This window comes from Pituophis catenifer, unplaced genomic scaffold (genome assembly GCF_029215685.1).
Source record: "Pituophis catenifer annectens isolate HBS135680 unplaced genomic scaffold, rPitCat1.0.hap2 SCAF_10, whole genome shotgun sequence".
NCBI classification, from domain to species: Eukaryota; Metazoa; Chordata; class Lepidosauria; order Squamata; family Colubridae; genus Pituophis; species Pituophis catenifer.
The window spans coordinates 25,764,824-25,790,399 of record NW_027256890.1 but is presented as its reverse complement, the minus strand read 5'-3'; the positions used below and the strand labels follow the sequence as shown (position 1 = coordinate 25,790,399).

The 25,576-nt window shown below is 47.6% G+C and overlaps 3 protein-coding genes across 6 annotated transcripts in view; 1 reads left to right on the top strand and 2 right to left on the bottom strand.

Annotated features, from left to right (window-relative positions):
* Nucleotides 1-304: 304 nt before the first annotated feature.
* TUT1 (terminal uridylyl transferase 1, U6 snRNA-specific) lies at nucleotides 305-8,120 on the bottom strand. Of its 2 annotated transcripts, none has more exons than XM_070951102.1 (10): nucleotides 7,964-8,120; nucleotides 6,891-7,102; nucleotides 5,706-5,915; nucleotides 5,374-5,488; nucleotides 5,154-5,284; nucleotides 4,618-4,847; nucleotides 3,226-3,335; nucleotides 2,623-2,745; nucleotides 2,161-2,253; nucleotides 305-1,493 (listed from the first exon to the last, which is right to left on the bottom strand). In XM_070951102.1, exons 1-10 carry the CDS (start codon nucleotides 8,049-8,051, stop codon nucleotides 406-408), a joined length of 2,400 nt encoding a protein of 799 aa, XP_070807203.1. In that variant the 5' UTR covers nucleotides 8,052-8,120; the 3' UTR covers nucleotides 305-405. The 2 variants fall into 2 exon arrangements, with proteins under 2 accessions (XP_070807203.1, XP_070807204.1); XM_070951103.1 differs by having other exon boundaries at nucleotides 6,891-7,081; nucleotides 7,964-8,119.
* A 4,727-nt stretch (nucleotides 8,121-12,847) lies between these two features.
* MTA2 (metastasis associated 1 family member 2) lies at nucleotides 12,848-25,301 on the bottom strand. 3 transcript variants are annotated; one of them, XM_070950558.1, is made up of 15 exons: nucleotides 25,190-25,301; nucleotides 23,943-24,006; nucleotides 22,892-23,009; nucleotides 22,695-22,797; nucleotides 22,494-22,593; nucleotides 21,669-21,857; nucleotides 20,977-21,051; nucleotides 20,300-20,358; nucleotides 19,081-19,178; nucleotides 18,730-18,869; nucleotides 17,737-17,965; nucleotides 17,554-17,643; nucleotides 16,291-16,409; nucleotides 15,639-15,809; nucleotides 12,848-13,811 (listed from the first exon to the last, which is right to left on the bottom strand). In XM_070950558.1, the coding sequence occupies exons 4-15, from the start codon at nucleotides 22,766-22,768 to the stop codon at nucleotides 13,611-13,613; spliced, it is 1,545 nt and encodes a 514-aa protein (XP_070806659.1). In that variant the 5' UTR covers nucleotides 22,769-22,797; nucleotides 22,892-23,009; nucleotides 23,943-24,006; nucleotides 25,190-25,301; the 3' UTR covers nucleotides 12,848-13,610. The 3 variants fall into 3 exon arrangements, with proteins under 3 accessions (XP_070806659.1, XP_070806660.1, XP_070806658.1); XM_070950559.1 differs by having other exon boundaries at nucleotides 15,639-15,787; XM_070950557.1 differs by lacking the exons at nucleotides 15,639-15,809; nucleotides 23,943-24,006; nucleotides 25,190-25,301 and having other exon boundaries at nucleotides 22,892-22,975.
* The window catches only part of LOC139322402 (neutral alpha-glucosidase AB-like), an 11,837-nt gene continuing 10,578 nt past the window's right edge, over nucleotides 24,318-25,576 (top strand). The window contains exon 1 of the mRNA XM_070951501.1: nucleotides 24,318-24,341. Within this exon, the coding sequence (XP_070807602.1) occupies nucleotides 24,318-24,341 (24 nt within the window). The remainder of the gene's footprint in view (nucleotides 24,342-25,576) is intronic.

Here is a 25,576-nt window from a genome sequence, read left to right as displayed (position 1 = left end):
TGGTCATCAAGACAGTTTGTAAACTAAACAAAGAACTATATTCTTTTGTATTATCTTTTTTTCTTATTTTGTTTTCCTCCTTTCTTTTATTCTCCTTTTTAAAATTTCTTTTTCCTTCTCTGTGGTTTTAAAAGGGTAAAACTAAACATTCAATAAAATTATTTTGAAGAGGGGGAAAAAAAAAAAGACATTCATTTGTTTCAGACGATAAGAGTTCATTCAGTCATTGGTGACCAACAATCCTCATGGTTACATCGTGGGTGGATCGACGACCAAGAACTCAAAAAACGCAAAAGGAAACAGGTTTCAATTTTTTTTTTTCTCTCCGTTTCTTTTTATTTTCACCGACAGCCAAAATGGAAAACATTATCTAAATACAGAATTCTGCCATGGTCTTAAGAAATTTCAAATATCATCCCCGATAGAAGATTTGTCTTCTGGGATATGTCGGTCTGAAGGCTTGATGGTCAGGTACTGCTCGACCATTCGGGGTAGAAAACCTTGTAGGAAATGAAAAAAATCTTGAAAAACCGCTCCCTGTTCAGGGTGTGGGGTGAAATTTAGGCTGACCTGTGGGTCGTGTTCCCCAGAACCACCGTCCCTGATCGTGGCGCAAACGGTGAATCCAAATAGCGGATCTACGGGCCTGGTTTGCCGCTCCTGTTGGGAAATCGCCTCTGATACTTTGCCTTCCAGCTCTAAGGGATCAGCGGTTCTTTTAGGATCCGTTTCCGGGCTGCTGATTTGTCGCCGGACGCGGCGTCTTCCTAACCAGACACGGTGCCAGGCGGTGCAATCCCACGTCACACTTTCTGCCTCGGGAAGGCAACACTCCGTCCGCGGTTTCTTTGCAGGAGGAGAACCCAACTCTGCATCTTCTACGTCTGGAGGTCGCTTGGAACCCACCGACAATTGTTCGGTTTTGGTGTTCAACTGCTCCTCCTCCTCCGGATCGCTGCTGAGGGATTCCCGATCGTCTCGGAGTCCCTGTGAATTCTCCGAGCAGCTGCATTTCAACACGTGCTGCAGAACGAATGAGACGCCTGCGCACACTCTTCGAAACCAGAGCTGGGGGAAATCCCTGTTCGGGTGCAGCTCTGAGTGGGACCCCAGAGATTGTGTCGCCGGCGTTAAGGGGAGGAGGATAACCTGCCGTTCCGCAGCTTGAGGGCTGCCGGGCTGAAAGAGACGAACCAGCCCCCAGTTCTTCCCCTTGCTGGATTTACGTTGGTATTGCAAACTCCGGCAGTATTTGGCAGCGTCCTGGCAACTCCGCTGTAGACGCAGCGCCGTCTTTTCGTTGACGTTGGCCGCTACATTGTGGCTCAGCTCAAAAGGATCCTGGAGGTTGACGGGGCCCATCTTGAATTTCTGACCAGCGTCAGATAACAGGAAATCGGAGAGAGGGAGTGACCGGCTCTCGCGCAAGGAGATCACCCCACTGGCGAAATTGTAGCTTTCGAAGACGCGAAAAAACTCAGCCAGAAGGGAGCCTGGAACGAAGGAGACAAATGTGAGCATTAGGGACTGTTGAGTTTTTCTAGCCAAGCTCTGATTTGGAGCTTGTTATTTGTGCTAAGCCAGGATGGGTGATTTAGCTTTCTAAGTGAGTGAACATGGCAGTTTCATTATGGAATTAATTGTGCAACCATATTCATGTCAGCACTCCCATCCAGCCGCTGTGGGTAACCCTGGGAGACAGCCTTGAGAGAGATATGTCTGGAATGTGCATCTGTCTTTGGCTGCTGTGATCCCCCCTTGCTTAGGGCAACTTGGGAGAAGGCCAGGGATGCTTTGCGAGTTGACAGTGTGATTTGCTTAACAACCAGGGCAAAAAAGGTCATAAAATCATGGTGTAACTCACTTAATACCTGCCTTGATTAGCAATGGAAATTCTCTTCCCAATTGTGTTCATAACTTGAGGATTATCTATATTAATTTATTAGTTACATTTATACGTCACCGTGAAAACAGATTCAGGGCGACATAATTAAAAACACCCGCAAGTCACATTTTTCAAGGACTGGTCCTAACCCTCACTCGCTCAGTGCCTTCATGATTCAAAGAGTTGCAGAACGAACGGTCGTAAGTTGAGAATTAACTGCCTGTATTTAAATAAAAAAAGAAATCCAACTTAAAAACTCTTTGTTAGCAACTCACAACAGCTCTCTGTGTTCCCGCTGGGTTGCAACGAAGCCGGATCTTTAGGGAAAGTGCAGTCCCAGCCGTCCACCACCGTCAGTTCTCCATCATCTGAGAAGAGAGGGGAAAAAAGATGGGAAGAGGATGAAAAAAAAAAATTATTGTCGGCCCAAACCGACAAATTATGGTTTTGTAGCCATAATAAAATTCTTTCTTGTGAGAACCAAGGACCTTCTTGCCAGGTGCAAGGAGGTGCAGTTTGAGACCAACTGATCCTTGGACTGCAACCTGATTGGACCTTAATTTACTTTTAACTGGGGGGAAACCCAAGGGGGGGGCGATTAGACGCTAACCCCCCCCCCTCGGGTTTCCCCGGACGTGCCAATATGACATGCCAAATAAATCTACACTTTGAGGAATGTCCCTGCCTTGGGGAGTTTTGATTCTGTTGGGTGTATTACTTGGAACCCCGACATTCACCTGAAAGATCCTTCAACTGGGCTACCGTCGGTAAGACGGGAGGGCTGCGTGTCTGTAGGAAGAAGAATACCAGCAATGTCAGCGCGTAGTTATTGAGGAGGGGGCCTCCACCAAAAAGATTTCCTGCAAAAAAATAAAAAAAAATGAGGAGGGGAGGGCATTAGGAGGAAAAGGAGGGCCAACTCAAACAACTTCACCCTTTTAAATGACTTTTCACGTTGATTTTCCTTCCTTATCTTCTTTCTTTTCTTCTTCTCTGCATCATCCCTTCCTTCCTTTCTTCCTTCCATCCATCCATTCATCTATCCATCCATCCAGGGATTGGACTAGAAGACGTCAAACATCCATTCCAACTGTTATTCTGCTATCCTTCCTTCTTCCTCATTTATTTTTCTTTCCTTCCTTCCTTCCTTCCCCTCATTCCTTCCTTTTCCCTTTCCCTCCCTCCCTCCCTTCTTTCCTTCCTTCCTGCCATGCATTCTTCCTTCCTTTCTTCCATACATCCTTCCTTCCTCTCCTTATCTTTTTCCTTCCTCTATGCCTCATTCCTTCCTTCTCCCTTTCCCTCTCTTCCCGTGCATCCATCCAGCTTTTCCATTTTACCTGCCAACCCTTGCTGCTTCGCCCAGTAGCGCACTGCGTAAACCAGAGGCCTCACACGCTCATCCGCTTCTGTGCAAAACTGCAGGAAGCGGGTGTTACACAGAGCCAGCCTGTCAAGCAAGAAGAAAATGGAGTATAAATCAGAATTATCCTGTGCAGAGCTGAACCGCTTCTTTTATAGCAGGATATCTTGCAATATTCTCTTCGGGTCCCTCCTAAATTCAAATTTCCCCGATCTTAATCCGGCTCCTTTGCCATTCGATCAGTCTTTTCTCAATCTTGTCAACTTTTAAGAGGTGTGGATTTCAGCTCCCAGAATTCCCCAGCCAGCATCCTGGAACTTGAAGTGCACACGCCCCTTAAAATTCACAAGGCTGAGAAACGTTGCTCTTAAATCCCACTGATTCTCTGCCGTTATCCGGAGCCTAAATGTCTCAAAACGTTTGGTTCGATATCGGATTGTCTTGGATTGATAACCCCAGTCGAGCCCAAAATTTCTGTTGCTAAGGGAGACAACTCTGTATTGAATTTTGGCCCGTTGTATGGCCTTTCTTGCCACAGTTGTGCAGTTGTTAATTTAATCACACAGTTGGTTAAGTGAATCCGGCTGTCCCACTGGCTCTTATTTGTCAGAAGGCTGTAAAAGAGAATCACGCGACTACTGGATACCGCAACCGTCATAAATATGAGCCAGTTGCCAAATGTCTGAATTTTGATCACCTGATCGGGATGTTACTTTACGCTTCATTGTCATTGTTAAGCAAATCACACCGTCAACTCGCAAAGCCTTCTCTCAAGTTGCCATAAGCAAGGGGGGATCACGGCAGCCAAAGACAGATGCACATTCCAGACATATCTCTCTCAAGGCTGTCTCCCAGGGTTACGCACAGCGGCTGGAGGGAGTGGTCTCTACAACCCAGGAAATTGCTCCGTTGGCAAATGTGATTGATGACACTGGTTATACAGTACACCCATACAACGAAATTCACATAACACCCAAAGACCAGGCCCAACATACATATCAATCCACAAACACCCCCCCACCCACCACAAATTCCCCACCCCTAAACCACCCAAACATCAACACAATAGACCAAGTAATGCTGTCCAACAGCTCACTGATCGTGGCTCTTGAGTTCATGATTGAGTGCAATTATAGTGCTGGGATAAAAACCATTCAGAAAACGTGTGGCCTGAGTTTTAATTGTTCTGTATCATCATGTTGCTATGGTTGTAAGTGTGAAAACGGTCGTAAGTCACCTTTTTTTCAGTGCCGTTGTAATGTCCGGCCACTGAACGAATTATTTTAATGCGAGGACTATCTGTAACCTGCTGCAACAGGCTGATCTTGACCGAGTAGAAAACTTTGCTAAAGAGACACGAATTCCGTACTTGTTGTTTATGGAGATGTCGCCCCTCAAGCCGGACTCCTTGTGGCAAAATTTGACAACGGGACGGCGGGCGGTGGAGACCACCTGGACGTGGTGAACTCCTGGCACGCATTTCTGCAGCACGGTGGCCACCAGATCGAGGATTTCAGGCACGGTGGCTGTGACCAGGTCAATGTCAGACAAGATCGAATCTTCGGAGCGAGATTCCATTTCAGTGGCTTCTTCCTCTGCCTGAAAAAGAATTGAGAGAGGATTAAATCCAAAAGTGTATAAACCTACGACCACAACTGAATCCAAAATTTCCTGGCTGGGGAATTCTGGGAGTCGAAGCCCACACCCCCTTAAAGCATGCTGGCTGGGGAATTCTGGGAGTTGAAGTCCACCCCTCATAAATTGGCTGGTTGAAAAAACACTGACGCAAAGCAGTCAGCAGTGGTCTTGCCAAGTTTAACGAAGGTTTCCTATCTCTAACAAGAGAGATGGGACAAAACAAACATCTCCATTTGACCAAGATTTAACCCAGTCTCTTTTCCTCACCAGTGGCTTATCAGTTGTCTTTGCAGACGCCTGGAAGTTTTTCGTCTTCTCCAGATCCAGGAATAAATCCAAGTCACATCCAGAGACGCTGAAGCCGTTCACGGAAGACCCAAAGGGAAGGATGACCGATTCTGTGTGTTTGGGGGGAAAAAAGACCAGTTGTAAAACCAGAAACTTTCCTAATATCCAATCGAAGCAGAGGGCAAAAAGTGAGCTTCACCTGGGAAGAATTCAGAAAACACCTCCTGGAACAGCTTGACGAGCAAGTCTCGTAGTCGCTGCTCGCTCTCGGAAAATTCAAACAGTTGCACCATTAAAGACATCTGGGCATCGACCTGCAAGGGGGAAAAAAATATATGAAGGTTTTTCTGCAACCAACTGTATTCAGAGGAATTCTTTACGACATTCCCCAAAAGCCTTTTTGAAGATTGAATCCTCCACGACAGTGTTTTTTTTCAAACTTGGCAACTTTAAGATAGGGGAAGTTCAACTCCCAGAATTCCCTAGCCAGCATGCTTTAAGATGGGTGGACTTCAACTCCCAGACACTTACATCATCCATTTGGCAGATATTTTGTGCCAATTTCTCGGGGCTCAGCTGCTCCCGCCTGGCTGACCCCTGTTTTTTTGGCGGGGTGTATCTGAAATCCTTCTTCTCACGCGGCTTGACACGTAATTTCTGGCCCCCTAGACTATGTTGTGGCTCTGCTAATACTTTCTGGAGTATCTCCTCGTCCTGCAGTTCCACAATTGCATAGACCCCCTGCAGAAAAAGGAAAGGAGCATTAAGCTTGCAAATTTTCCCCGTGACTTCTTTTTTAATCAATCATAAGTGACAGCCTAAAGCCATGATGGCAAACCTATGGCATGCGTGCCGGAAGTGGCACGCAGAGCCATCTCTCCGGCCACGCAAGCCGTCTCCGTTTGTTCTTCCAGGTCTCGGCGCACCGGCCAGCTGCTCTTGACAGTTAGAACAATTAATCCGTGGAACAACTTGCCTCCAGAAGTGGTGAATGTTCCAACACTGGAAGTTTTTAAGAAGATGTTGGATCACCATTTGTCTGAAGTGGTTTATAGGGTTTCCTGCGTAAGCAGGAGGTTGGACTAGAAGAGGGGTCAGCAACTTGCGGCTCTGGAGCCGCATGTGGCTCTTTCACCCCTCTGCTGCGGCTCCCTGTCACTCAAAATATGCATCACAACCGCCAATGTGCGTCACCCGCCGGCACGCGATTTATTGAGCTTTTCTACCCCCGGTAGGCCAACCATGGATAAATGCAAGAAATGAAAAGTTTCAGAAGAAAACAGAATGTTTAATTCAATTACATATGCTAGTTTTGTGGCTGCTCAAGAAATAAGTTAGGCATGGGAAGAGTTTTGTGACTCCCGGTGTTTTCTTTTCTGCGGGAAATGGGTCCAAATGGCTCTTTGTGTGTTTAAGGTTGCAGATCCCTGGATTAAAACACCTCCAAGGTCCCTTCCAACTCTGTTATTCTATTCTAAACCAGAAGAGCATCCGTCCTTCCGGTTTCCGGAATGCGCCTGCACTCCAGCCACCTGGGTCTTCCCATTTCTGGCACGTATGTGCGTGCAAAGACCAGCTGCACACCGGAAAATGGAAGATCATCTTCCCAGTGCGCTGATGTGTACATGCAGGCACGCACAGTCCCGTTTCAGCACTCGATGCCAAAACGGTTCGCCCACATTGGCCTATAGCAAGGGGGAAAGGGATCAGATTCACCTTATCTTTGTCCATCACCACATTGATTACATTCCCGTAGGTTTCGAAATAGCTGCTCAGCTCCAAGGCTGTTGTCCCTTTCTGGAACCCGCTGACAAAAATACTGCGGAGTTCCTGAGATTGACGGACGCTACGAAGGTTTTCCAGGCGCTGGTGTTTTTTCCCACGCAGATGATCGTCCAAGCTGGGCTCTAAAACATCAAAGCAACCATCTTCATTTGCAGTTTTGGGAAAAATCACAAGGAATGTATTTTACTGAGCGAAAGGCTCCAGCTTTGTTCAACCTTTTAACGCTTCTCAGAAAGGGAACGGAAAAAAAACCACCTCTGCATCGGCAGAAAAGTTGCTATTAGTATTGAAATTTTGATGTTTGTTTTTGGTTGGTTATGTCTTTTGTTTTTTATATGCGTGTTTTTTTTTTCTTGCTTTTTTTGCGCATTATGTTTCTTTTTGTACTGTGTATTTTAATCTTTGGAAATTTAATAAATCTTATTTTAATTAAAAAAAACCTGCCTCGGAAGATGAGGTTCTACATGGGCTCACTGCATCTTAAGCTATTTTATATTAGGTTTATTTTAGAAAAATCCAGTTTCGTTGGATTTATCAGATTCTGAGCTGCATTCAAAAATGTTAAAAAGAGTTTTTCATTATTGTGGTTATGTTGGATATATATAGCCACATCTTGGTTCAGTGACCATCATAATTTCAGCAAGTTATTTTTTGGGGGAAGGGTGGAATCTCCATTTATCTTTAATTTATGCTTAATTAAATTTGCAGGACTGGACCCCTTTGGCTCCAAATTCCTCTTTGGTTGCAAAGGAAGGAGGTTTCAAAGGAAAGCTGAAAAAGAACCAACGTTTTACTTTTTTTAAGAAAAGGGACAAGAGTGCCTCTGACCATGGGCAGAGTGCTGCCAAATTATCTTATCTTTAGCCACACCCTGCCCCATTTTTATTAGGTCAGAACTCCCCACGTGCCAAAAGTAGCCCTAAAACCTCGATTTGAGGAGTTTATTCTAAATTTAATTTAATTTTACGGCCTTAGGCCCCTGCTTGACCCTTGACCCCACTCACTGTTGGCCACCGTCACGTGACACAGACGGCACCGAAAAGCCCCGCGGGGCAGAGAGTCCACATCGGCCGCCGTTCCTTCTTCCTCCATTTCCCTCCACGGCCGGAAGCTGGCCTGTCTTCACGGAAGTTCCGCCTAAAATGATTTTGCCGCTCTTGCTCTACACCTTTATGTTTTGTTTTTTTGTTTTTTTGCCTGAAAGGTCGAAGCTGCTATTAGAGTGTATCATGTGATATCCGTCTGAGGACGTCACGATCATAGAGATAAAGGAAGCAATCGAAGTTTTATCCGCTGAAACTTCCGGATCCCGTTCGAAGTTCGCCCCTTGAGTGGCCGAGAAGGAAGAGGGTTCATTGAGTGTCTTCGCGTCTCCATAGAGGTAGAAAAAGAAGCAAAATTCTTGTAAGGCCGGCAGCGTCCACGAATTAGCCAGCTTTTTAGCCAAACTTCCGGGTTGAAACCGAACTCGGTTTTCCATGCTTATTTATTATTCAACGTGAACATTGCAACGCGCTGCATTTTATAGCAATCAAATATAGCCAAATAAAATAAGTTACCGATGCACGATTTTGCCCTAGAAGCGACAAAATTGCTTTTTCTGGCTTTTGCCCAAAATTTAGGATTTTAAAGGTGTTTTAGACAACTTGGGCTGTCCTGTGATCCGGTTGAGGGCTCGTTTGGGAAAAGCACTGAAAAGTTAGCATTCTAGGAGACTAGACGACCTCCAGAGTCCCTTCCAGCTCTATTCTGGTTGGTAGGAGCTGGAAGAAGACCTTGGAGGTCTTCTACTCCAACCCCCTGCATAAGCAGGGCACCCTATACCGTTTGGGGCAAGTGACTGTCCATTCTTTTCTTTAAAACCTCCAGTGGTTAATCACTGATAATCTGTGTTGGAAAAAATAAAGCAGGAGCATAAATTAGATAGGTAATTAGATTAGGAGATAGATAGATGATAGATTAAATTAGATTAATAGATAGATAATTAGATTACATTAGGAGATAGATATTAGAGAGAGAGAAAGGAGAGAGAGACAGATAGGTTAGAGATAGATAGATAGATAGATAGATAGATAGATAGATAGATAGATAGATAGATAGATAGATAGATAGATGGATAAGAGATAGAGAGAGACAGATAGGTTAGAGAGAGATACCGATGATAGATAGAGACAGATAGATAGATTGATAGAGATAAAGAGATAGATATAGGTTAGAGATAGATTAGAGAGATACCAATAGATAGATAGATAGGGATAGATAGACAGAGAGATAGAGAGACAGATAGGTTAGAAATAGATTAGAGAGATACCAATAGATAGATAGGGATAGATAGACAGATAGAGAGATAAGAGTCAGAGAGACATAGGTTAGAGATAGATTAGAGAGATACCAATAGATAGATAGGGATAGATAGAGATAAGAGAGAGAGAGACAGAAGGTTAGAAATAGATTAGAGAGATACCAATAGATAGATAGGGATAGATAGATAGAGATAGGTTAGAGATAGAAATAGGTGTGTGTGTATGTGAGAGAGAGAGAGAGGAAATAGATTACAGATAGGTTAGAGAGAGAGATTAGAGAGAGATACCGATAGATAGATAGATAGATAGATAGATAGATAGATAGATAGATAGATAGATAAGAGATAGAGAGACAGATAGGTTAGAGAGAGATACCGATGATAGACAGATAGATTGATTGATAGAGATAAAGAGATAAAGAGATAGATATAGGTTAGAGATAGAGAGATACCAATAGATAGATAGATAGGGATAGATAGACAGAGAGATAGAGAGACAGATAGGTTAGAAATAGATTAGAGAGATACCAATAGATAGATAGGGATAGATAGACAGATAGAGAGATAAGAGTCAGAGAGACATAGGTTAGAGATAGATTAGAGAGATACCAATAGATAGATAGGGATAGATAGAGATAAGAGAGAGAGAGACAGAAGGTTAGAAATAGATTAAAGAGATACCAATAGATAGATAGGGATAGATAGATAGAGATAGGTTAGAGATAGAAATAGGTGTGTGTGTATGTGAGAGAGAGAGAGGAAATAGATTACAGATAGGTTAGAGAGAGAGATTAGAGAGAGATACCGATAGATAGATAGATAGATAGATAGATAGATAGATAGATAGATAAGAGATAGAGAGACAGATAGGTTAGAGAGAGATACCGATGATAGAGACAGATAGATTGATTGATAGAGATAAAGAGATAAAGAGATAGATATAGGTTAGAGATAGATTAGAGAGATACCAATAGATAGATAGATAGGGATAGATAGAGAGATAGAGAGACAGATAGGCTAGAAATAGATTAGAGAGATACCAATAGATAGATAGGGATAGAGAGATATAGGTTAGAGAGATAGGTGTGTGTGTGTGTGTGAGAGAGAGGAGATAGATTACAGATAGGTTAGAGAAAGAGATTAGAGAGAGATACCGATAGATAGATGATAGATAGATAGATAGATAGATAGATAGATAGATAGATAGATAGATAGAATGAACATAGCGGCAAGAGATATAGAGACATGATAGATGGATGGACGGACCAATGAATGGATAAGAGAGATGGAGATGATGGATAGATAGGTAGATAAGCAATAGCACTTAAGGCTGAAATCCAGCAGGTTCTGGAGAAGCGGAAATTTTGAGTAGTTCGGAGAACCAGCAAATAACCATCTCTGGCTGGCCCCCGAGTGGGATGGGAATGGGGATTTTGCAGTATCCTTCCCCTGCCACGCCCACCAAGCCACACCCACAGGACCGGTAGTAAAACAAAATTGAATTTCCCCACTGCTTATATATCGCTTCCCAGTGCTAAATAATAAGATAAACATTGAGGAGGGATAGATGTCATTTTAATTAAAAATAATATATTTTAAATTGGAATGCTATTTTAATATATTTTAAATTGGAATGCTATTTCCTGTTTGAACAGGAAACTCTCCTGAATTCAGCTTGATTTTTTTGTCCTTGCTGAATTCAGGCTTTACAGAAGGAAGCAGAGGTCGACACCTTGCAACCAAGCCATAGGCAGACCTAACAACTGGCGCTGAGGGTATGCTCCCCTCCTTTATATATAAACCCCGAGGCTCCAAAATCCACCAATGGGAAGTTGTCTCAGGAAAACAAAGGTGGCCATTGGCCTCTTGGGTGCAGCTTGTAGGCCAATGAAACGGGCTGGATGGGAAAAAAAGGCCAATCAAAACACAGGGCCAAGGGAGGAGGCCACCGATCAGGTGAGAGCTGGCTTGGAGGGAAAAGGTATAAAAGGGGAGCCTGACCGGATAGCACAGAATGAGAGAGCTGGAGTCCTGGAAGAGATTTTATGCTAGATGGGAAGAGCTGAAAGTCAAGAGAAAAAGAGTCTTAAATTAATCTACTAATATCTACTGTATGTATGAGATCTTCCTGCCATTGGCTTCTTGCTACCAGGAAGATATTGGATCTGTCCGTTTAAACATGAGAAGATAAGCTGCGTAGAAAAAAAGTTTCCTAATCCCAATAATATAATTCAAAATCAAAGCTAAATAAACATTTTCTCTAGCTGGTTTGCTTTAGTAATTAAGTCACTGGTTAGAAACTAGGAGACTTGACTTCTAGTTCTACTTTTAAGTATGAAAGGTACTGGATGGCTTTGGGCCAATCACCAGGAGATGGTGAGTTCTAGTCCTGCTTTAGGCATGAAAAAAAAAAACTGGGTGACTTTGGGCCAATCACCAGGAGACTGGGGGTTCTAATTCTAATTTAGGCATGAAAAGAACTCCTGGCCAATCACCAGGAGACGGGAGTTCTAGTCCTCCCTTTAGCATGAAAGAACTGAGTGATTTTGGGCCGATCATCAGGAGACTGGGAGTTCTAGTTCTAATTTAGGCATGAAAGCACTGGGTGACTTTGGCCAATCACCAGGAGACAGTGAGTTCTAGTTCTATTTTAGGCATGAAGGCCCACTGGCTTAACTTGTGCCAATCACCAGGAGACAGGGAGTTCTAGTCCTGCCTTATGCCTTAATGCCTTATTCCATTCTATTATTATTCCATTATTCCATTCCATTCCACTCCTATTATTCTATTCTATTATTCCATTCCTATTCTATTCTATTCTATTCTATTATTCTATTCTTCCATTCCATTCCTATTCTACTATTCTATTCTATTATTATTCCATTCCATTTTATTATTCCATTCCATTCTTATTCCATTCCACTCCTATTCTATTATTCAATTCTATTATTATTCCATTCCATTCCTATTCTATTATTCTATTATTATTCCATTCCATTCCATTCTTATTCCATTCCACTCCTATTCTATTATTCTATTCTATTATTATTCCATTCCACTCCTATTCTATTATTCTATTCTATTATTATTCCATTCCACTCCTATTCTATTATTCTATTCTATTATTATTCCATTCCATTTTATTATTCCATTCCATTCCATTCTTATTCCATTCCACTCTTATTCTATTATTCTATTCTTTTATTATTCTATTCCTATTCTATTCTATTCTATTATTATTCCATTCCACTCGTATTCTATTATTCTATTCTATTATTATTCCATTCCTATTTTATTATCCTATCCTATCCTATCCTATCCTATCCTATCCCATTCCATTCCAATTCTATTTTTATATTCCATTCCATTCTATTGGATTAATTTCCCAAACAAACTGTCAGCCACCATAGCAGAGCAAGAACTCTGGATAAAAGAAAACCTGCCCTTTTCTCAAATCCTTACCAAAGCCGCAGAGGAAAGCTGGCGAAGAAAATCGGCCACGTCTTGTCATTGAGGGTGGCCTTCGAAGTGAAGTCCCTGCTTCTCCCTCTCCCCCCCCAAAAAACCATCAGCAAGAGAAACGGAGTGAAGAAAACGGCATTTATTCATTTATTTTTTTTCGTTGTCGTTGCTATAAGAACCAGTTAGAGACCGACTTTAAAAAAACCTGACATTTTTTTTTTTTTTTGCTCTCCAAAACCATGTACAAAAAAAAGGGAATTCGTCAAAGGCTGAGAAGGGGAGGGAGGGGGGGGAAAGGGAGGAGGGGGCTCCTTGTTCCCAAATTGGGAAGGGAGGAGGAAGAGAAGAGAGGAGGTTTTAGGGGATCCGAGAAAGAGAAAACGACACCGAGAAAGGGGGGGGGGGAGGGAAAAAAGAGAGAGAGATCCGATGGAAAAGGAACGCCGTTTCGAAACGGTCCCTCCCCATCCCACGCCTCTCTTAACGTCGCCCCCACCTCCCTCGTCCCTAAACGAGGAGGAAGGCGAAAAACGAAGGCGCCCCTAAAAAAAAAAAAAAAAAAAAAACCAAAAAAAAAAAATTACGGACGCAGGCGCGACTTTGTGCATTCAGATCAGCGAGGAGCAGAGAAAGGGAGGGGAAGGGAGGGGAAGGGGAGTACAAATGTAAAATGTGGAAATTAAAAATATATTTATATATAAAAAAGAGAGGGTGGGAGACCGCCCGCCCCCCCAGGATCCAACCCCGGGGGGGGAAGAGGGGGCAGGCAGGCCCTCCCCCCCCCAACCACCAAACCCTCCCGGCCCGTAACCAGCGAAGCGCTTGGCGACGGAAAGGGCCCTCCGGCGTGGATTTCGAGGGGCTGGGCAGAGGTGGCTAGCGGATTCCTAGAGGGGCTGCGAGAGGAGCTCAGCACTCAGTCTTCCAGGATGATGGGTTCGCTGGTGCTGGCAGGATGGACTGGGGGGACGGGCAACAGGGGAGCCCCCAGAGGCCTGAGCGGCAGGACTGACTTCACCTTCACCGGCAGGTTGGGACGGCGAGCGGCCCGGCGCATCTCCAGGTGGCTCAGGGCCTTGCGAAGGGCTCTAGGGAACGAAAAAGAGCAGCACGGGGTTGTTCGTTTTTTTTAGGGTTGCCCAGCCTGGCAGGGCGGTGTAGACAAAGATGCTGAGATGAGAAAAGAACCGTTGGCTTCTCTTCCCCCCCACCCTTCCCCAAATTCTCAGGGGGTCTCCCTAGTCAGCAGTCGTCCAGCAGCTCCCTGGCTTCTGAAGCATTTGAATATTTCCAACCAGCAAATCTCTAGGTCAGTGTGTCTCCAGCGTGGCCCCTTTAAGATGGGTGGACTCCAACTCCCAGAATCCCCCACCCTGCATGTTTGAAGATGGGTGGACTCCAACTCCCAGAATTCCCCAGCCAGCATGCTTTAAGATGGGTGGACTTCAATTCCCAGAATTCCCCAGTCAGCATGCTTTAAGATAGGTGGACTTCAATTCCCAGAATTCCCCAGCCAGCATGCTTTAAGATGGGGGAACTTCAACTCCCAGAATTCCCCAGCCAGCATGCTTTAAGATGGGTGGACTTCAATTCCCAGAATTCCCCAGTCAGCATGCTTTAAGATAGGTGGACTTCAACTCCCAGAATTCCCCAGCCAGCATGCTTTAAGACGGGTGGACTTCAGCTCCCAGAATTCCCCAGCCAGCATGCTTTAAGACGGGTGGACTTCAGCTCCCAGAATTCCCCAGCCAGCATGCTTGAAGATGGGTGGACTTCAATTCCCAGAATTCCCCAGTCAGCATGCTTGAAGATGGGGGAACTTCAATTCCCAGAATTCCCCAGTCAGCATGGTTTAAGATGGGTGGACTTCAATTCCCAGAATTCCCCAGCCAGCATGCTTGAAGATGGGTGGACTTCAATTCCCAGAATTCCCCAGTCAGCATGCTTGAAGATGGGGGAACTTCAATTCCCAGAATTCCCCAGCCAGCATGCTTGAAGATGGGTGGACTTCAATTTCCAGAATTCCCCACAAAGCAGGCTTTAAGATGGGTGGACCTCAGCTCCCAGAATCCCCCAGCCAGCATGCTTTAAGATGGGTGGACTCCAACTCCCAGAATCCCCCAGCCAGCCTGCTTTAAGATGGGTGGACTTCAATTCCCAGAATTCCCCAGCCAGCATGCTTTAAGAGGGGTGGACTCCAACTCCCAGAATTCCCCAGCCAGCATGCTTGAAGATGGGTGGAATTCTGGGAGTTGAAGTCCACACATCTCTTAAAGGGGCCACGCCTAAGAAAGACTGACCTAGGTTGCCAGGAGGATCCTGGCCATTCTAGAACAAGAGGGGAGAATCCAGGCGTTTCCACCGTTCTGATACAGGGGATTGTCACACGCTCTGCGTCAAAGCCAGGAGGACTGGACCCCCGATCACCCTCCCAAGGCCAGAGAGAGGGGAGGGGGGGGAGTCGATGAAGTGGCCCACCCCACCATCACCTCCCCGCCAGCCTTGCAAGGTAGTACAACACTCAGAATATACGAGCTGTCTTGCAAGGCTCCATTAATTTTGCAAATCTGAAAGTCCATCTCCCCCCCCTTTACAGACTAAGAAACTAGGGAGGGTGCCTCCTAAGATGTTTTCCATGCACCCCTTTTTCCCTTCTGATCTGACCGTGGCCGAGTCTGTGGCTCTTCCTCTTGTCCCATCCCAGGAGCGGAATTTGGCAAACCTTGAAAATCCATCCCTCTCTCTCTTCCCCCAACCCCACCCCCCCGCCTTTACAACCTAGGAAACTAGGGAGGGTGTTTTCCACACACCCCTTTTTCCTTTGAGAAGGGGCTCAGCCGCCTCTTCTCTCTCTTCCTGCCGTCTCTCTCCCCAGACACCACTCCATCGCCCCCGCTAAGCCCCTGCCTTCGTACCTGGTGTCCTTGGTCGCCACAAAAACCACAGGATTGGGGGCGTCGGCCGGGTTCAGCTTCTGACGTTTCAGGGCAGGCTGACTGCTTGACCTCATGCCGGACGTTAGGGGCCGTCCGTTGGCCGAGAAGGGGAGCCCGCCCCCTGCCACCTGCGCCCGGTCGCACACAGAGCTATCAGCGAGAGGAACACCCCCCCCCCAAAGCAGTGTCTACCTCTTGCTCGCCCCCTCTGCCCCCTCCGCCTAGCCACCCCCCTCCCGCTCCAGATCCACCTCCTTCTGCATTGCCAGACAATGGGGGGGTGGGCGATGGTTGGGGGACAGCCAAGATTTGGTTGAATGTAACACAGGCTGGCCGTACTGGTGTTTTAAGTGAATAAAAGTGGATTATTTCCCACTTCCGCAGGGAGGAAGCTGCACAGAACGAGCAATAGCGGAAAAATAAGAACCCCCCCCCCCCCCCCGTGTAGATGGACTCCCAAACTGCATCAACTACGACAAGGACGCGGAGGGTTGTTACTGGGGGGCCACTTCTCCCCTTGCTGGCTTTCCAAATCTCGGGATTGTTTCCCCTCCTCTCCCCCCCACACAGACCCCACCCCACCCCCACCCCCCACCCGCAAGGCCTGTCGGCTCGCAGCTCAGCTACTCACGTTCTCGAAAGTCCGTTTGCTCACGATGCCAGCCAACCCTCGGTTTGGGGTCAGCTGATTCCTGTTGATGGGCGTCTTGGTGCCGCGAGGAGTTCGGGGTTTGAGGGGCGCCTGGGCGGCTGCGGAAAAGACAAATAGGGTGCTGAAAGTCCTTCGTATCCTTCCTCCCTTCCTTCCTTCCTCTTGTGCTTTGCTCTTTCTCTTTGTCGTTTTGTTCGTTCCTTCCTTTCCTCCCTTCCTCTTTCTCCCTCTCATCCATCCATCCATCGATCTTCCTCCCTTCTTTCCGATTGTACTTGGCCCCTTCTCCTCCCTCTTTCCCTGACCTCCTTCCTTCCTTCCATTTTCTTCCTCTCGCGCGCTTTCTTGCTCTCTTTGTCTTTGTTCCTTCCTTCCTTTCCTCCCTTCATCTTTCTTCCCTCCCTCCCTCCCTCCCTCCCATCCATCCATCCATCCATCCATCCATCCATCCATCTTCCTCCCTTCTTTCCGATTATACTTGGCCCCTTCTCCTCCCTCTTTCCTTCCTTTTTCTTTCTCTCCTGCTCTTTCTTGTCTCTTTCTCTTTGTCTCGTCTTTTTGTTCCTTCCTTCCTTCCTCTCCTCCCTCCCTCCCTCTTTCTCCCTCCCATCCATCCATCCATCCATCTTCCTCCCTTTCCAATTGTACTTGGCCCCTTCTCCTCCCTCCTTCCTTTTTCTTTCTCTCATGCTATTTCTTTCTCTTTCTCTTTGTCCCTTGGTCTTTTTGTTCCTTCCTTCCTCTCCTCCCTTCCTCCCATCCATCCATCTTCGTTCTTTCCGATTGTACTTGGCCCCTTCTCCTCCCTCTTTCCCTGACCTTCTTCCTTCCTTTCATTTTCTTTCTCTCGTGCTCTTTCTCGCTCTTGCTCTTGGTTCCTTCCTTCCTTCCTTCCTTTCCTCCCTTCACCTTTCTCCCTCCCTCCCTCCATCTTCCTCCCTTCTTTCCGATTGTACTTGGCCCCTTCTCCTCCCTCCTTCCCCGACCACCTTCCTTCCTTTTTCTTTCTCTCGTGCTCTTTCTTGTCTTTCTCTTTGTCTTTTTGCTCCTTCCTCCCTCTCCTCCCTCCCTTCATCTTTCTTCCCTCCCTCCTTCCCTCCCATCCATCCTCCGCCCTTCTTCACGATGTACCTGACCTCCTTCCTTCCAAAGAAATGGTGTGTGTGAGGGGGGAAAATCTCTTATTTTGCTAACAATTGTCCGGGAACGGAGACCATTCCCAACTGCGCAGAGGCCCCTTACCCAGCTCCTTGATAATGGTGGCCAGAGGAAGACGGACCAGAGGGTGGATTTTCAGGGGCGTCTTGGCTGCCTTGGGAAGCCGGATTGAGCCTGGAGGGGAAAAGAAGCCACACCTTACTTCAGAGCCCCCCCTTGCTTCTCCCTGCCCGTCCCACCCACCCCATTCTCTCTCCCCCCACCTACACTCAGCCTTGATGGCGTTGGAGTTGATGGGCGCGTAAGGTCGCCGGGCGGCCCTCCGCGGCTGCAAGATATCCCGGCACATGCGCCGCGCGATGCGGGTCAGTTTGGTAGTCTGAAGGAGGAAAGTCTGCCGGTTTTTCGCCAGCAACTTGGCCCGGTTGGCGCTGGTGGTGTACGGGGAGAGGCTCTGGGCTTCCGGCCGAGACGTGTGGCCCCGAGAGTGGGGCTCCTGAGAAGGAGGGAAGGATGGCATGGAGGCGCTCGGAGGAAAAATCTGGTTTATCGGCGAAGGTACCATGCTGGAAACTGGGAGCCTGGGAGTTCTAGTCCTGACTTAACCACGAAAGCCAGCTGCATCCCTCTCACTCAACCCAACCCACCAAGTCTTGTTGTTATAGGTCAAGGCCCATGGGCCAGATCCGGCCCATGGAGGGCTTAGATCCGACCCGTGGGGCTGCTCTGGAAGCAGAGGAGGACTGGCCCACAATGCCTCTGCTACTGAAAACAGAGCCCACGAGGACCGCGCACGGCACCCGTGAGTTCCGTTTTCACTGGCGGAGGGTTGCAGGAGGCCGCCGCAGCCGAAAACGGAGCTCGGGAGTCCATTTTCTCTGGCAGAGCGCTCGGGCTGCCGCAGACTCGCCCCCACCCTCCCAACACGACTGACGTCATGCTACTGTGTTTGAAATTGTGTTTTGACCTCAGGGGTGGGGTGAGCATGGCCCTCAATGAAATCGAGTTTGACAGACGGTGTCTTGGATATTCCCCGCCTTGAGTTACGAATAAAAATAACGGTGGGGGAACATTACCCACACAGCTGCCTTCCCTATTAAGCAGAGGAATCATTCTTGTTGGCGTTCCCGATTCGCAACCAGCATCCAACAGAATTGGGTGTCCCGAGCCAGTTCCCCACCTCTAACACAAAGCCACAAGGGCTTGTGTGTGTGTGTGTGTGTGTGTGTGTGTGTGTGTGTGTGTGTGTGTCACTCTTACTGTGATGCTACGGGCAGCTCCTTCCAGCTGCGTTGGTGTCTTGAGGCCCCCGTATTTCTTCCAGTAGATCCAGCAAGAGGCGCAGAGACGGCACTGCATATTAGGGGGGCCCCAGGCGTACCACTGGGCTGACTGGGTGGCTGCGGGGCGAGAGAAGGGCCTGATGAGGACCTCATCGACATCTTACACCCCCCCACACACACACACCCCTTTTCCTCCTGCTGCAGGGGTTCAGCCCTCTCCGACGGTTTTTTTCCCCCAGGCAGAGCAAGTAAAGAAGACGATTCGGGCTCCGTATCCAGCAGAAAGAAGAGGCGGCAGAGCCCCGATTTCTCGGTGGTGGAGACTTACTGTGGCAACTCTCACAGGTGAGACCTTTCTGGAAGCCGGCACCGTTCATTCCTGGCTTGGAGCCCACCGAGATGATTTGGTTCGGATTCGGTTTTGTACTGGGGAAGGGGAGAGAAGAAGGAAGAAGGGCCTCAGAAGAATGGCACCGGGGGGTGGGGGGTGGGGGGGGTGAGCGGGTGGGGATAACTCCGCTAGGTTGTTATTTTCACAGGCCCGAAGCCAACAACCTGATTCCAGATTTCTTTGGGGGTGGGGGTGGTGGTGCTTTGTGGTTTTCTTGCAGACATTTCATTACCCAATTACAGAACATCATCAGTGCTAGAAGCAAGGTGGGGTTTATGGAGAGGAAGAGGAGGAGGAGGAGGAGGATTTTGGTGCTCTCTGAGCTTGGTGATTTTGCTGCAGACGTTTCATGACCCAACTAGGTAGCATTATCAGCGCTAGGAGGGAGTGGGGATTGTGGAGATGAGGCTCATTCGTCATCTTCAGGCTGGTGTTCTCGGCTTCGTGCTTCCAGGAGCAAAGGAGCACAAAGCCGAGAACACCAGCCTGAAGATGACGAATGAGACTTCGTCGAAACGTCGCCAAGACACTTCCAATTTTACGCGGGAGAAAACCCGAATAACCAAAGACCTACATACAAACACCCATATATATGTTTTCTGAGGTTTTCGCGGGTGTTTGTATGTAGGTCTTTGGTTATTCGGGTTTTCTCCCGCGTAAAATTGGAGGTGTCTTGGCAACGTTGCCTATATATATATAGTTAGAGCTTGCTAGGTGTTAGAAAGGAAAAAAGCCCAGAACCGAGTAGATGTGATTCTACTGAGCTGGAGCTACAAAACAACCTTGGCTACATAGGGAAAACCTGGCTAGAAGAAAAACATATATATATATATATATATATATATATATATATATATATATATATATATATATATATGTTTTTCTTCTAGCCAGGTTTTCCCTACGTAACCAAGGCTTTTTGCTAGAAGGCAAAACCAAGGTTTTTTGCTAGAAGAAAAACACACATAAACCCTACGAAGAAGTAAGAAAATATATCTATATGGCCCCTTAATTTTTCTCCCCAACAAATCAGAAGTTCCTGGGTCTTGTGGGAGGGGGGGAGGGGGGGGGTTTCTCTGTCCCAATGCAGTCTTTCTGGGGAGAAATCAGACCCCAATGCGCCCCCCCCTCAAACCCCGAGGTAGGGAATACTCACTAGGTTGGGATGTAGACTTGTTTCAATTTGCTGTCAGCTTCCGCCGCTTTCAACCGTTTCTGCACCGCAAAGGAAATGGTGAGAGTGGTCAGTAACAGAGTTGGAAGGGACCTTGGAGGTCATCGAGTCCCATGATGGTGAACCGATGGCGCCCAGAGCCCTCCCTGCGGGCAAGCGCACTGTCGCCAGTTGCTCTTCTGGTTTCTGAAAAACGGCCCCAAAAACGGCCTGAAAACGGCAGGAAATGGCCCAAAAATGGCATCAAAAAGGCCGAAAAAAACAGCCTCAAAATGGCTTGAAAACAGCCCAAAAAACGGCAAAAAAAAACCAGGCCATTTTTCAAGACAAAACAGCCGAAAAATGGCTGGAAAAATGGCCCCAAAAAACAGTCTGAAAACAGCCCAAAAACCGGCAAAAAAAAAAGGCCATTTTTCAGGACAAAACAGGCGAAAAATGGCCGGAAAATGGCTGGAAAATGGCCCCAAAAAACAGTCTGAAAACCACCCAAAAAACGGCAAAAAACCAGGTCATTTTTGGGGCCAAAAACAGCCTGAAAACAGCCCGAGAAATAGCCTGAAAGCCACTTAGCCAGGCGAACAACATCCCGAAAAGGGGTCTCCGGAAAATGCATCCCTTCCAGGAAGGAATTGCCCTCTCCCCAAAAGACCCTTCCTCACCTGCTGGATGTATCGGTCTGTGGTTTTCCACATGTAGTAGAACTGCACGATGCTGGCCAGGGACTTCCAAGGGAGCTGACAAAAGAGGAGAGGGGGTTTTAAGAAGAGGATGAGGGGCTGGAAATCCTGGCTCTTAAATTTAATCCAGCCACAAATAAAAGACTCCATATGGGCAGTTCTCCAGTTATGACCATCATGGAGCCTGCCCGGAATGGTTGTGAAGTGAGTTTTTATTATTTTATAATTTACTAGTCATTAGGTAAAGGTGAAGGTTCCCCTCGCATATATGTGCTAGTCGTTCCTGACTCTAGGGGGCGGTGCTCATCTCCGTTTCAAAGCCGAAGAGCCAGCGCTGTCCGAAGGCGTCTCCGTGGTCATGTGGCCGGCAGGACTCAACGGCAAAGGCGCACGGAAAACACTGTTACCTTCCCACCAAAGGGGGTCCCTATTTTTCTACTTGCATTTTTTTTTTTACGTGCTTTCGAACTGCTAGGTTGGCAGAAGCTAGGACAAGGAACGGGAGCTCACCCCGTTACACGGCAGCACCAGGGATTCGAACCGCTGAACTGCCGACCTTTCGATCGACAAGCTCAGCGTCTTAGCCACCGCATCCCCATAAACCGAGGACTAGCTACGTACAAAAGAAGGCCTTTTTGTAACCAGGAGCCCCTGAGCCACACAACCCAACTCACAAAGTCCTGCCGAATGTCGTTGAAGTCCTTGCCGTATTTCTCCAGGGCCTCCTCAAACAGCATGGCCTCGGAAGCCGACCATTCCTCCATCTCGTCCCGACACAGCACAGGCCCGCCCTGGGGCACCAAAGTCGACATCGCCTTGGCTAAGTCGTAGCCATTACGCTGCAGGGTATCCATTGCGTGAAACTGACGAGAGAGAGAGAGAAGTGGGGGGGGGGGAGGGAAGCAGTGACCGGCTGCCTCTCGCGGACACAGAAACCACAGAGTGCAGTTTGTGGCTCAAAGACGCCTCGCTTTTTATTCAAGATTTTAGCAGTGGCAAAAGAGAACAAACTGACATCAAAGAGAAGGAAGACAGAGATAAAAGGGAAAGGAGGGAAAGGAAAGGGAGATAGGAGGAGGAGGAGAGGAGAGGAAGAACTAAGAGAGACAGAGAAATGGGAAGGGAACGAAAGGAGAGAGGAAAGGAAAAAGAAAAAAGAGAGTAAGAGAGACAGAAAGAGAGAGGGGGGAGAGGGAGGAAGAGAGAGATTGAAAGATGGAGAGAGAAAAAAGGAAGGAAGGAAGAAAAGAAGGAAGGGGAGAAGGAAGGAAAGGAAGAAAGGAAAAAAGAGGGAGAGGGAAGGGGAAGAGGAAGGAAGGAAGGAAGAAAGGAGGGAAGGAAGGAAGAAAAGGAAGGAAGGAAGGGAAGGAGAAAGAAAAGAGGAAAAAAGAGGGAGAGGGAAGGGGAAGAGGAAGGAAAGAGGGTAGAAGGAAGTTAGGAAGGAAGCAAAGAAGGAAAAGAGAAGGAAGGAAGGAAGGAAGGCAACTGCCCATCCTCACCAGCGTGATATCCCGAGAAGCCGCCGCCGCACTCATATGAAGGCTGGGCTGACGGATGGAGCTGCTGCAGTCGAGGGCTCGTGCGAAGGTGCCCACCGCCCTGAGGGCAGAGAGGAAGAGGACAAGGGTTGAACCGCCCCCTGCTCGACCACTGGGCCCTGAGCCGCCCCGCCCGCCCGCCGCTCTGCCCTTGGATCTCACCGAGCCACCACCAGGAACTGGTCGATCTGCCGGTCGGTCAGAGGGTTGTCCGGATCCCACACCTTCATCTCCATCTTCTGCTGGTTCCGGTTGTCGGATTCCCCTGGGGATGGAGGGAGGGGGACGGAGGGTCAGCCCTCGTGGTGGGCACCTGCTCCCCTCGCCCCAGACTGGAACCCGGAGCCGCCCTCGCTCACCTTCCGCCAGTCGCTCGGGGATCTCCGCCTGGTACTTGCAGCCCACCCGGATCTCCCCCTGGTCAGCCAGGAGGGTCTTCTGAACGGGGTCAAAAACCAGCGAGTAGAAAAAACAGTCCTGGGAAAAGGAAGACGGAAGCCTTTAAGGTCGTTGGCGGAGAATCCCTCTGGAGAGAATGCCTGGCCTGCTCTTCTCTCCTTTTCCCTCCTTCCCTTCGTTCCTCCCGGCCGATCTGCCTGGTTCCCTTTTTCTACTTCCTTCCTTTCCTCCCTCCCTTTCCTCTACTCACCTCCTTCTTCCCTCCCTTCCCTCTCTTCCTTCTCCTTTCCTCCCTCTTTTCCTTCTGTTCTTCCTTCCTCCCTCCTTTTCCTCCCTCTCTTCTCCTTTCCTTCCTCCCTCCCTCCCTTCTCCTTTTCTTCCCCCTTCCCTCTCCTCCTCCCTCCCTCTTCTCCCTCCCTTCTCCTTTCCCTTCCTCTCCTCCCTCTCCTCCTTTCCTTCCCCCTTCCCACTCCTCCTCCCTCCCTTCTCCTTTCCTCCCTCCCTCTTCTCCCTCCCTTCTCCTTTCCCTTCCTCTCCTCCCTCTTCTCCTCCTTTCCTTCTCCTTTCCCTTCCTCTCCTCCCTCCCTTCTCCTCCTTTCCTTCCCCCTTCCCTCCTTCCTTCCCCAAGGGATTCAAGAGCCTCTGTCATGGGAAGCCCAGATCTTAGCATCCTCTGAGGAACCTCCATGTTTTCCATCTTCCCTGCCTTCTGGCCCTGCGAGGTAGTCCGGAGAAGCCACATGAGCAGGAGAATCCAGCTCCGTCTTTATTGTCAGCTTCCATGGAGAGAACCTGGCACGCCTGGAAAGCACCTCTGCCCTCCTTTCCTTTTACTCTCGGAGGAAAGTCCCTTCCTGAAAGGTTCCCCAGGCTCCTTTTAACAGGAACAGGGTTGGAAGGGACCTTGGAGGTCATCTAGTCCCACTTTTCCCTTCAGTGGGCCGAGACCTCTTCCTCTTTCGTGCCTGCAGCTCCCAAGGCCAGTCCCCACGCACCACTGCATTGTCTCACCTCTTTATCCAAGTACTGGCTGAGGATATCCGTTTCGTTGAGGAGGGTAACGCTGCATTTCCCCCTGCAACCGAACAAAACAGGGGGTCACAGTCCTCGGAGTTACGACAGTTCACTTAGTGACCGTTCGAAGTGACAACAGCACCGAGAAAAGGGACTTAGGACACATTTTTACGCTTATGCCCGTTGCAGCATGGTTCCCCCATGGTCACGTGATCAAAACTGGAATGCTTGCCAACCGGCCGGTACTTATGACGGTTGTGGTGTCCAGGAGTCACGTGATCCTCCTTTTGTGACCTTTCTGACAAGCCAAGTCCATGGGAGAAGCCGGAATTCACACTTAACGGCGGTGTTACTAATTTAACCGCCGCGGGGATGCACTTCAACCAACGTGGCAAGGTAAGTCGTAAAATGGAAAATTTACGAAAATTCCTCACTTAGCGACAGAAAACCTGGGGCTCAATGGTGTGGTCGTAAGTCGAGGACTACCGGTCTTCCTGCCCTCTCCCCACCGATGAGGAACCTCATGGTAACAGGTTCTATTATTTCAGGGCAGTAATGTTTACATACCATGATGATGAGCAAATGATTCACGCTCTACAGTCGTGGCCAAAATTGTGGAAAACCTTTTGGGAAAAGTGTGTTTTTGAGGTTTGATGGCTAATAACACCACTTTTTTTTTTTTTCCTTTGGAGTTTCAAGATCATCCTATTCCACTGCTGGAATGGCCTGGGAATAGCCCAATAGTCTTAACCCAAATTAAAATCTATGGAGCCGACTAAAGGAACTGGTTAGTCAGAAGTGACCCAGCAATAAAACCCAGTTAATAGAAGCCATCATTCAATCGTGGTTTCACATGATAACAGCTGCAGAACTAAAAAAATTGGTTCACTCCATGGGAAGACGTTGTAAGGCCGTCATTCGTGCTAAAGGTTACCCAACGAAGTATTAACTTCATGGGGATCATTTTTGTATATCTCGTTTTTTCTACGGTGATCATTTTTGTCTATCTCGTTCTTTCTACATGTTTCAGTTTTCTTCTTTATACTGTAACTGCAAATAGCAAATCCTTCCTAAAAGTTATTGCATTACTTTCTTGATTCAATTATCTTTCCGTTGATATATAATTTTATGGTACTTCAAAAAAAAATGGTATTATTAGCTAGCTTTAGAAAATACACTGTTCCCAAAAGGTTTCCACAATTTTGCCCACTACTGTAGTCTTTTCTTTTAAGAAATCTCCTCACCGTATGTGGGTAGCGGGCAGGGACTCGAACTGACGGGACAAGAAGAGCTCGCGATGTTTCAGCTGATGCCGCTGTTGCTCCGAAACGGAAGGCTGCTTCGATTCTTCTTCAAATTCTCCTGGTGTTCATTTTTTTTTTTTTTTAGGAGAGACGAGAGCACAGATGAGGGAGAGGAAGGGAGAAAAGAGAGAAGGGCTTCGAGAAAGTCCTTCTTAGCTCAGAGAAAAGGACAATTCGGACTTTTCCCCAGGGGACCAGCCGCCTCTGGCGCGACCGATGAGACAGGGCATCGAGTTATATTTACAGCCAAGCTTAAAAGAGGTCTCCAACCCCATCTAAAAATGTGTTTTAAAATCTTGGTTTACCTAGAAAGAACCTGGCTAAAGA